The sequence below is a fragment of the Saccostrea echinata genome, unplaced genomic scaffold (assembly GCF_033153115.1).
Source record: "Saccostrea echinata isolate AGI-Se365-2 ecotype Australia unplaced genomic scaffold, CSIRO_AGI_Sech_v1 ptg000003l, whole genome shotgun sequence".
Lineage (NCBI taxonomy): Eukaryota > Metazoa > Mollusca > Bivalvia > Ostreida > Ostreidae > Saccostrea > Saccostrea echinata.
In genome coordinates, this window is record NW_026889752.1 from 14,138,902 (window position 1) to 14,151,905 (window position 13,004).

Genomic DNA, 13,004 nt, shown 5'->3' on the forward strand with positions numbered 1-13,004 from the left:
TAAGTCCCTACACATAACTAATTGCCCATTTGTAAAATGCCATAAGATGTTTATTCTAAGCATTAAATAGATTGAATGTTTGGAATTATTGTTCACAATGTCCAGAAGCTTATAAAATTGCATTTTGGAGATGCTGGAATTTCTTTAATGCTTCATTTTATAAGATAACGAGTGAATGCGGATAATAGCTCTAACCAATACGGGATTGTTTTAGCTTATAGCTGTAGCTTATTAGAAAGGGAGGGCGATCAATAGATAAGCTAGCTTACTAGAAAGGCAGTATTTCCTTGCCTAGAAACTGTCCGCTACCTTACTCGCAGTGGTTAGATCGTTAGCTCTAGAGTGGGGATGTAAGGAGTAGATCCTTACGTCGCGGGTTCGAAATCACTGCGGGACGTGGAGGCTAGTCCTTCGGATGAGGCTGTATAGACCGAGGTCCCGTGTCGCAGTAGGTGCTGGCACGAAAAAGATCCCTCACTGCTCAATGGCCCTAAGTGCCGAGTATAGGTCAAAATTTGCAACCCTCCACCGGCAAGTGGTGGCGTCTCCATATGAGTGAAAAATTCTCGAGAGGGACATTAAACAAACGAACAAAAAATCTTACTCGCCAGAGCTAAGGTAATAAAAAAGTTTATTTGTTAGTAAGTTTGTTAATGATATAAATTCTATTTACCTAATTTGATGTGTAAGTACATTTAAACTATGAAACTAAAACAAACTTAACTTTTAAACTTTTTCCTATTTTCTTCATTATTTTGAGAGAGAGAGGGGGGGGGCGCCCCATTAAGTATTGCATTAGCAATTCTAGTCCCCTACCGCAAGTGTAATCTGGTTCCCGTTAAAAATTGAAAATGCCATAATTCCGTCAAAAATCATTGAAGCGGAACGAAATGCAAACCTAATTTATAACTAATCAAGGTAAAGTCATATACCAAAAATCAGCTCAATATCTGCATGCATTTAGGAAAAAAGTGCGGTTTAAAGTGATCCTAGTATATCTATACTTAGCTAACAGGATGTTTTAAAAAATGCTTTTCTATAATTCAGCCAAATATTCCACATAGAAAAAGGGGTTGGCAAATTTTGCATGTGAATTGCGAACCTCAATTGTTGATCAAATGTTTTATCGCTTCTTTGTTGTTTTAACTGATTTTCTATATGAAAAAGGATTCCTTAGTGAAAATTGTTCCTTGAACTTCAGAGACCCCTGTTTCTGCTCATTTAGACTCCAGTACCGCCATCGGGTACATTTCAAAGTGCATTTAAAACGCTGTCGTTTAATGGATTAAACAATAATCCAAACATTGAAACACTGATTTAAAAACTGATCCTAATACTGTTTTATGAAACTATGTTTAATGCATACCGTATTTGTACCATTTTTTTTTTGATTTGTTCAAGCTCTGTTCTTAATTATGTTCCCCAAACGAAGTTTGGGAACATATTGTTTTTACTCTGTTTCTTATTATTATTATTATTATTATTTTTCTTCCTGGGTACTTTTTTGTCCGTGAGTGATCTCCGAAACTACACATCCGATTGAGGTGAAACCTTTTTAGGGTTAATAGGAATGTTATGTAGATTTGCGGAACGAAGGTCATTTTGCGCGCACGCGCATGCACGTGCGTGCGCGTGCAATGCGTAAAATGACCAATATACTTGTTATAGCTGTAACTTTTATATTTTTTTTATGAAATCCTTTGATACTCAGAATATAAGGATGTATTAATAGTGTAGACAAGATGACATGGTCAGAATGCGCATGCATGCACGTGCGCGCATGCGCATTGATTGAAATAAGCAATACAATCGATATAGACTTAACTTGTACATTTTTTGATGAATTGCATTGAAACTCAGAATATAAATATATATTAGAAGTGTACACAAGAAGACTTGATCAGCGCACACATGCATGCACGTGCGTGCACGTGCGCGCGCGTGCAATGAGTAAAATGACAGATATACTTGATATAGCTATAACTTTCATATCCTTTGATGAAATGCTTTGATACTCAGGATATCAGGATATATTGAAAGTGTAGACAAGATGACATGGCCAGAATGCACATGCATGCACGTGTGCGCATGCGCAATGATTGAAATAACCAATACAAATGATATAGACTTAACTTGTACATTCTTTGATGAATTGCATTGAAACTCAGAATATAAATATATATTAGAAATGTACATAAGAAGACTTGATCAGCGCACACATGCATGCACGTGTGTGCACGTGCGCGCGCGTGCAATGAGTATAATGACAGATATATTTGATATAGCTATAACTTTCATATCCTTTGATGAAATGCTTTGATACTCAGGATATCAGGATATATTAAAAGTGTAGACAAGATGACATGGTCAGAATGCACATGCATGCACGTGTGCGCATGCGCAATGATTGAAATAACCAATGCAAATGATATAGACTTAACTTGTACATTTTTTGATGAATTGCTTTGAAACTCAGAATATCAATAAATATTAGAAGTGTACACAAGATGACATGATCAGCGCACACATGCATGCACTTGCAAGCACGTGCGTGCGCGTGCAATGAGTAGAATGACCAATAAACTTGATATAGCCAAAACTTTCATATCATTTGATGAAATACATTAATACTCAGAATATAAGGATATATTAATAGTGTAGACAAGATGACATGGTCAGCATGCACATGCATGCACGTGCGTACGCGTGCAATGAGTAAAATTACCAATATACTTGATATAACCATAACTTTTACATTTTTTGATGTAATGCTTTGATACTCAGAATATATAGACCCTTTATAAATGTAGACAAGACGACATTGTCAACATGCACATGCGCGCGCATGAAATGCTAAAATGACCAATTTACTTGATATAGCTGTAACTTTTACACTTTTTGATGAAATGCTTTGATACTCAAAATATGTAAATATATTAATAGTGTTGTCAAGATGACATGGTCATTATGGACATGCATACACGTGCGCGCGCTTGCAATGCGTAAAATGACAGATATACTTAATATAGCCGAATTTTTTTTTATCTTTTGATGAAATTTGAATATAAAGATGTATTAAAAGTGTAGACAAGTTGACATGGTCATTTTTTACATGCATGCCCGTGCGCCCGCGTGTAATGCGTAAAAAACCCAATATACTTGACTGCCTTTTTTAATGAAGCTTACAGGGAATAAGACACCAAAAGGAAGTTGGGGAGCGTTTGGGGAACATCTGTAACGGTCCCCGTTACAATTAATACTAGTTTATTGTATGTTTAGAATAAATTCTTCGCAGCCTAAATATAACAATTTTCGTTTAGTCTACCTTCTTTTAGAAAGAATCTTCAACTAAACTAAATGACAACTAATTGTTGAATTAAGAGTGTTATTCATTATGAACGGCTCCTTTCAGTTTTTGCCTAACTTTGATACAGCTATTCGCTAAGGTCTCGTGAACCGTCAGTGATGCTCCGTCCGGTAGTGTATCGTACTTTTCGTCTTCATTTATGGACACTGCAGAGATACGATACACTCTCCTATTGTACAAGCTGTTGTCACCTGACGGTGGTAGAGTTTGTTTGAGATGTTGACACATCATCGTATATACATTGTGTTCTCTCGGCGTTGCAATATCATGCATGTAACTTTGTTCACGTGTAACATCTTTTTCCTGACGTAGAGTTAACTTTATCATCTCTTTATTACCTGCATCAGTTTGTTTTGGAATGTTTACCACGAGTTGTCTGTTGTTATTGTTGTTGTTATCCAGGTAATCTGTTTGAATAACAAGCGAGGGATGGTAACTAACACTACGGTTACACGTTTGGTCGGACCTGCTGGATAAGAGAGATGCAATTTCCTGTCCTTTTTCATCCTGTTCCGGGTAAGAAATGTCAGCAGATATGGCTTCATCATCTTCTGATTCAAGATGTCGAACACTATCCTCGTAGTCATGGACACTTGGAAGTCTTATTGTTGTGTTCTTCTGTTCGTCATCTTCTTCAGAATGTTCAGCTCTTATCAGGCGGACTTTTTCTCTAAATTGTGATAGAGCTTTGCGATGCATCAAACTAGACGCTCTAGAAACTTTTCTCTGCTCCAACTTCCGTGTACCCGTTTCCTCCTTAGCACTGATTTTGTTGCCCTCTAGCTTATTTTCACTGAATTGATAAGCCGGTACCTGTTCTCTTATCATGGGAGAACGGTACGTAACACGGCCTTGAAATTCATCAGTGGCTTTTCTCTTAATTTGTCTTTCACTGCATTTTTCCTTATCTGAAATGAAAATTGTTCCTGATTCTTCGACCTGGTTGTTTGGAGCCGTAGTTTGTCCCATTCCGTTTGGGGCTAAAGCTAAAAATCTATGAAGTTTGAATTCTTTTACACTTCTACGTGAATGCCGCCCTCTATCCTTAACAGACCTGGAGGATGGGTTCATTTTAGAATGATTTCGCTTTCCTTTAGAGTCCATTATAGGAACACTTTGGGTAGACAAAACAGATCTTGATCCATAAGAATCTCTACTATAAGACGAGCTCCTACTAGCAATCCTGGATTCTGACTCAGATTTCCCATCCTCTTTTGGGAGCTCTGTACTAGGACGGACACAGTCAGGACTGATCCGCTGGCGTGCTATAATTGTCTCGGTCTTTGGACGTACACCAACTGTACTTAATTTTTGGGGATCACAGTTTATAGATAATTTTCCAGGTTGCTTTTTAGACACTATTTTTATTTCACTTTTATTTTGAAGAAATTGGATGACTTGTTTCATGTTCAGCTTATCGGGGTCATGGTCATTTATTGGTGTGGTACTTCGTGGAAGCTGATTCACATTCAGTTTATATTTCTTTTTCTTCTGAGCCTGTTCACGTGCATAATTTTCTTTATGCTTTTGTAACTCAAGTTCTCCTGGAGTTAGATGTAAACTTCGCATGATTCCATTTGTGCCATAAAAGAATTTTCTTTCTGATAAAACAGATTTAGTGGTTTTATTATTAGTCATTGCTGGGAACTGAGATTGATCCATCTGATTTTCAATTTCAGGTTCTCTGTGAATATCCAAATTTTGAAAATTTAAATCCTGAATAGAACATTTTTTATCAACACAGTCAGGAAAAGATGCATTCACGTAGTTGTCGTGGTTAAGAATTTTCCCTCGGTAAAATGATTTAATGAACTCTGTTGGAGGTCTTCCGGAGAATGGCACCTTTAACCCGTCATCATTTGTTGGTCTATCTGAATCGCTGGTAATGAACGAATTTGTGCGAGTGACAGCTAAAACTGGGTAATTCCGTTTTTCTTTACTTTCGGAGTTAGGGTTTGTAATTGAGGTAGAAGGTCTTAATTTTGGAAAACTTCTGCTGTCGTGCAAAAACGGCGCGATCTGAACAACTGTAGGTCTCCAATTGGAATTATCAGAAGTCAACACAGCTGCATTCATTCTTCTGTCCTTGTTGACGAAGCGTCAACCGAACTGTTGACTGAACTGTTAGTGATTAGAGGCATTTTAAAGGATTAATCGGGTAGGTGATTTATTCAAACTTTCGTCGATCACTTTTTCCATGAGGCATTCAGTGATACGTATATAAATGATCGTGGATTACAGATACGTTAATTGCTGTTTCTAGAACTTGAGGAAATGCCAGGCTCCTTAATCTGCAAGAAATAAATACACGTTTGAGAAATTCAGTGTACATGTAGATTTAATTTTTTTAAAACATTTATCAGATAAATTCAACATCATGTTTTCAATTTCCTTCTTTATGATGGCTATTTTAAGTATTTTTCTGTTGGATATGTTTATTAAATCGAGAATTCTAGTCAGTGTGTGCGTGCATCATTTGAACTTTTCATGAAATAATAAGGATGAATGTGAAATGTTTAAACAGGAAATAGTAAAATATATTTTGGCATGTAACAAAGGAAATCCCTTTTTATTATGCATACAGTGCAACATTAACTTTGCTGAACAAATTCTCTTCTTTTAAGTTCTGTAGAATTTAAATAGCTTTTAGGAAATTCGATATGACTTTACCTAAACCAGTAATCGACATTAAAGAGCTGATATTATTTAAAAAGAAAACTGACAGGGTGAAATATTCCATTAAATATAAATATTTGGTCCTGGATCATTAGGAGTGAAAACGTCTCGCTATTAAAAGTCACATGAAAATTTTCCCTATAGAAAGTATTCTCCCCCACAGCTTTACACAGAAGACCTTACATTGAAGACATTTTTTGTCAACAAGTAATTGAGGGATATCATCCTTGTGTTGTGAATATACTTTATTTCTAGAAAGTCGTGTGAAAGTAATGCAATATCACTGATATCATATCTTATCTAGTTAAAATATCTGTAGTCTAATTTAAAAAAAAACAAAACATGTATATGAAAAACTTAGCAGAATTAAACCAACTTAGATCGATGTTTTAAGCCAGCATTACGGTAGATCGGAGACGCGTGCATTTAGGGTGGATATGCCATCGATATCGGGCGTATGTTTACTTAAAATCATGTATTACATATTATTAGAATTTTAAATACCAATAAATACCATAAAAATATGACCGAATCATACAAATGTTATCGACTTTTTCTTTTTTTTTTTAAATTGATAACTGATTGTGAAAATCATGTACATATATCATCACTCTACATTTTTTTCATAACGACTTAATCTGAATAATTATTTATTATTATACATATATCACATGGCTTCGAGGGTGACATTCCAGAATGTTTGCCCCAAGGTGACAGGAAAGTCCAGGAGTGTTATGTCACCCGATGCCGAAGGCAGAGGGTGACATAACACTCCAGGACTTTCCTGTCACGGAGGGGCAAACATTCTGGTATTGTCACCGGAGAAGTCATGTGGTATATGTTATATAACATTTTTGAATTAAAAAATCGTCTAGAATTATTTAAGTTTAGGCGAATAATCCAAAAATGCTTTCATGACGTTAAGAATTGCGCTCCGTTGTTTACGCTTGCTTAGCAACCAACGTCATGAAATGTCGAACCCGAGCTACAAATGCGTAACATAAAGACACGTGAAAGTGATCGGGAGGATGTTATAACTGTTTCCGCCGGGTGATATAACTGTTTCCGGTGTGTGACATAACTGTTTCCGGTGTGATTCAGCATTCTTCAGTGAATGTGAAACATATTACATTTGTGATATAATAGGAAAACTTATTCAAAAATGTTATATAACGTTATATCAAATTTAGAGAGGACAAAAAAACTGTATTATTTTTTATCTGAGAGGGGAAGGTATAGTAACATAGAAAAAAAGATAGAAAATGTGAAATATGTATACATTGTATCAGATGAGATAGAGGACGAATTTCACTTTGTATTAAATTGTCCTCGATATAAAGAAATAAGAATTAAATATATCAAGAGTTATTATAATTTTAAAAAAACCATCAGTATTTAAATTAGTACAGTTAATGTGTTCCACAAATACTAAAGAACTATGTAACCTAGGTAAATTTCTGTATTTTTCTTATGAATTAAGAAATGATGTTTTAAATAGTGGACAATAAGAAATGATAATACATTAAATGCTATTGTTTATGTAATTGCCACATGTAATTATATTGTATAGCATATACTACACTTATCCTGTGCAAATCTTATGTATAAATATATATGTACATATTTTGTATACCTATGAGATGTAATATCACTGGTTCAAATAAAACAAATTTTGGAAGTATCAGACGTCTAAGATTGTGGACAAATGAATTATTATCATCTGTACACGAAGAGGAACTAATTACATGTACGTAGAAAACGCCTTCTTTTTAAGTGTTTGGTGGCTTAAGACAAAAAGAACAAATCTTGGTGAGGTATATATGTAGAGGTTGTTATACAGTCGACGAGGGCGTGCTTTGCGCACCCGAGGCAACAACCAACTTGAGTCATGGCTCTTTTTTCTTGATTGAATGATTAAAATTATTGGGTAGGATAGCTAGGACATAATTTAAAGATAGAAACGGGAAGGTATGATAATTTAATAAGGAGTGATAGGAAATGTGATTTAAATGATATTGAAGATGAATTTCATTTTTTATTCATTTGTCCAGTTTTTCATGATTTAAGAGACAAATTCATCAAACATTACTACTCCCGAAGACCAAGTGTCTTTAAAGTAATACAACTATTTTGTAGTACAAATACTAAAAATGTAAATCAGTTAGGGAAATATATATATCATGCTAATAAATTACGATTAGAATGTTTAAAACAGTTAGCTAAATAATAGAATGTATGTATCACAAGTTTGTAAGTGTATATCATGATATTGTACTATGTATGTAACTGATAAATATATTATTATATAGTACTGTAATGCCTATGGGATGTACGTCCCACGAAATAAAGAACTGAAAGGATCTGTAATTAGGTGACCAGCTACCGATTACTTGTTGATTGGACTAATGATTAATCAAATTACACTTCCCTTTGAATTCCACTATGTAGTGGAGTGTACTTTTTTTCCTCATTATGTATGAAACTTATTGATAAGAAATATTTTTCTAATGTAAATACTTATAAATTTGAGAACTTTATGTCCACCACAGATGTAGACCCACTGATAAAGCTGTCTTTGTTTGTTAAAAAGATATTGGCATGTTTTCAGTAATAATCTTCTTTTATATATATACTAACTCTTCCTTACTTGACCTGATATTTTGTATATATGTAAATGTGTTCATGTATCTCATGGCTTTTTTTTTTTTTGCCTTCTTTCGACCAACTGAAGAACTTCACGACTCAAATGCTCACAAGATGTTACAAGATGATAGATAGACCATCTAAATAATATGAAGAATGGGCAAATGTACCGGTATTTAATTTTTGAACGTGGCCTGATATACATTTTGAAACTCGTGACACATACAGGTATACCACTTGGCCACGAAAGGGGTTGAGACATCGAGTCCTACATATACAAGTTTCACGTTTGACTGATTTGAATTTCTTAGAAATAACATCTGGTTTGAAATTCCATGATTTGAAATATAGTTTAAAAAATCAAAGTGAAATTGAAAAAAATGACTTGAAAAAATCTCATTTTTTTCATTTAAAAGAATAAATCAACATTCATAAAAATTTCCATCCAAAATATCGTTGCTTATAGTGGTCTCGAAAGTGGAAAGGGGGGAATCCTTCTCTGGGAAAGAGGAGGGATCTTACTTTAGAGATACCGGGGGAAAGCTGGCTTTGAGGGAAATCTTACACTACAGCACCGGTATTCTGGATTTGATATGCATTTGATAGCTAAAATTAACAACAAATCAGACTACTTTCTCTCTCTCTCTCTCTCTCTCTCTCGTGTTCATTATTGATAAGTATTTAGATTATATCTTTGTATATTTGTGATTATTTTTGTGATTATTTGCAAGTCTTTATTCTACATATATTAAAATAAAGAAATTATAGATTCATAGGTGCTTCTTAAAGTACTCCAGCATGCTAGAGGTTCACGGCGAGATACTTTTGACTTGGCGTAACCACTAGCATCCATTGTAAAAATTCTCGCCGCTGAAATCCCTAGTGGAAATAAATTGTTTAATTAAAAATTCAGGCTTTAAACATTAAAGAATGACACGAAACAATAAAATATTTACTATTTGCGATAAAACTTACACATAAAACAATGTTAATCTTTCTTATTATCGATAAATCCATTATTTTTAAAATCGAAGCAGAAATGAAAACAAGTCGTCTGTTTGAAATTCGGGAATGTGGAATGCAGAATATCTGACGAAACGAAACTAGTTTATTGAAATTGTCGTTTTCTGACTACCAATCCGCAAAATTAGCATGAAGTCATGTCGAAAGTAATTCTGGTGACAAATTGAAATAATGACGATTTTGATTAATGAACAATGATGCATACTGAATAAAGTAGATTTTAGGATTTCTTGTGACTTTTATACCCCATGCAACACGTATATATATATTCCGCCCAAAATCTCTGGCGGAACGAGCTCGTTAGAAAATGGCCTTCGGATGTAAGAGTCCGAGGAACATGTATAAAAGGAGCGTAGGGACGTTTACCGAGGCTCTTACTTGTAGGAGTACTTCTTAAAGTTATATGGTATTGGTCAAATACTAGTCTATTACTTCGCTGGTTATCAGTAAAAAAAAAAATTAGTGTTAATTGAATTTAAATGGACAACTAGTGTGTATTATCCGCTTGCAGATAACTTTACAAATAATTATATGTACAATCACTGTCAGAAAGAAAATGACGACACAACAATTTGTTATTTCGTTCCTTATTATCAATATTAGGGGTGTAACAAAACATAGAAGCAAAAGGGGGGGGGCGATTTGATACATTGATACATAAAAATGAAGTATCGATATATTTTTTTCCGATACATTCCTGAAGTACTTGTATATATTCATATATAATGTGCATGTTGTCTTTAAATGTAGAGTGTAAACATGTAAACACCATGACAGAACTCACTAAAAATCCAAAGGAAAAGTCTAATTTCTTTTTTACCTATTAAAAAGAAAGGTTAAATCTTTATTTTGCTTGAACCTTGGCTTAAGAAAGGAAAAATATATTAAAGTCAAATTTTTGGTAAAGAAAAGCTAAAATTTACTTTTTCCTTCCTTAAAATTAGGGAAAACCCAGCAAATGTATAAAACGTAATTATATCATGATATATTGCAATATTTTTTCTGACAAATTGTGATACTTTTCCCCCTTATATAACCCTAACTGTTCTTTTATTTCGACAATCATGGTCAGATGAAATGGGTATTGACAAAAGATTAAAATGGCAACTTGTGTTGATTTGTAATCTTTTTTACTTCTGACAAATTCACGTACCCGTCGTAGCGAATGAGGAAAAAGTCAATACGATTACGCTGAGTAAACCCTTAAATAGAGATAACGCCAGTTTTACTTCCTTTAGTGTGCGTTATTTTTTAAATGTTATATTAAACCATGAAATACACACAAAAACATACACACGCACAGTTATATATATATATATATATATATATATATATATATATATATATATATATATATATATTATATATATATATATATATATATATATATATATATATATACATATACCTTTATTTTACCTTGTCCCGATTAGTCAGACCTGCACACATTCCTATTCGTTTATTGTATGTTAAATGAATAAAAGATATCTCATTCAGTGAGGAAAATCTAATCCGTAATTACAAATACCGTGAATAAAATTCAAACGGTCAATCAACAAAACAAAGCTGTGTAAAATCTCTCTTTGAACAGCAGACGGTAGATAGAGGCAGTCGTCATAGACACTGTCAACAATGGAGTGATATTTTGTCAATCGGTCATAAAGTCATTCAAACAGCAGGGTGCTTAAAATGCGACAGAGTGAAATACGTCCATAGTCGGGGATCATATTGCTAAACCTTTATATACTCGATAAAACATCTTGTACATTTGCTGTCAAATAATATACATCCATCTAACGAACTACCCTACTGTATATCCTTCAGGTTCCTGAATATTTTCGACCATGACGTAAAAAAATAAATCTTACTGAGAAAAGTTAATATATATTTTCTCTTGGGCATTCGCTGTCACCATAACACGTGACAGTAGCAAGAGTGCATAAAGGGTATCCCCCTTGCACCATCTAGTAAACATATTTCAAAGTCCAATGACAGATCAACAGTTTTTCCGAAAAGGATAAATAGGTGATATAAGAAAAATATTCTTTGTTGAAAGGGAAAGGGGTAAGGGGGGGGGGGGGGTTAGTTCATTTTCTTGATTCTTTTTATGGGATCTATTCATGGTCTTACTTTATTTACACTCAAGATAGCTAACCGTCCTAATGGGCAAGAAGTCTTTAAGTTAATTAGTCTTTTAAAAAAATAGATTTTGATACAATGGTTATTTAGTCGTGAATTTTCCCAAGACTTTTCGATAACTTAAATGTGAGAATCAGATTATAGATTTCAAACTGTTTATAGCTGTCACACTGTGTGGGAATATTTAACAGTGGTGTAACAGTATCGCTCTGTATTTCTGTCTTCGATCAAAGTTGACAAAATGTCGTCTGGCATCACTTCATCGATGTTAGATAAAAATCACGTCACAACGACTGATTGATTTATTATGTAATGCTTTGAAGCTATCATACCATCCTAAAATATCTTACCACCCATAAATCTTAGTACCGAGAGTCACCGATCTTCTAATGGAAGCAATATTCATATAAATGTTTTCTGTGGAGATTAATTTCTATGTGCAGCGAAAATAATCAGAAAACGTGTGTCGTGTAGAATTAATTTAAATCCCTCTTTGATTTAATTTTTCTTAAAATTCTCTCAGGTGGTCACGGCTCATTGAAATAGACAAGATGCCAGAAATAAACTCTTGTATCTGCTTTCTATAAAAAAAAAATGTAGCTAAAAAAATCAGTTAAGCATTTCTAAAGGAAATTTCTTACCTCACAATTTTGAAAAACCTGACCCATCATCGCCATAGGTTGCCTTCAAAAGAGTCATTTATTCCAAAGTGTCAATAGCATACAGCACCAGATCTGAAGTATCCCAAAGTTTACTTATCACTTAAAACATTTAAATCGCTTATTGAACATTCCTGTTTTTCTCTCATTCCTTTAAGTTAAGCAATGACCTGTGATCTTACAAACCTCCAATCTCGTCTACCGCCATTTCGTTTATCTTTTCCGATTTTTCGATTTCAAAACAGGCGTGATTTGTTAATGCTTCTAATATTAGCCCAACAATAATCCAGTTTAAAGGTATTAGAGGAAAATGGATTACTGACTGCATATTGTACAAAAACTGCATTTAAATTACTCATTGTGAACTTTCAAGAGACATACTACACACTTTTTAACGAGAGTTATTTTGGATTGGGTTATTAACGCTTAGGGGTTTAGAAAAAACAACAAATATTTTAACTTAGTACCCATTTTCAGGTAGTGAATTTAATCAAGCT

The 13,004-nt window shown here is 34.0% G+C and overlaps 1 protein-coding gene across 1 annotated transcript; it reads right to left on the reverse strand.

Annotated features, from left to right (window-relative positions):
- Window positions 1–3,385: 3,385 nt before the first annotated feature.
- On the reverse strand, window positions 3,386–5,557 carry LOC133178913 (uncharacterized). Its single transcript, XM_061313572.1, has one exon. The coding sequence runs from the start codon at window positions 5,441–5,443 to the stop codon at window positions 3,386–3,388; it is 2,058 nt and encodes a 685-aa protein (XP_061169556.1). The 5' UTR covers window positions 5,444–5,557.
- Window positions 5,558–13,004: the final 7,447 nt, after the last annotated feature.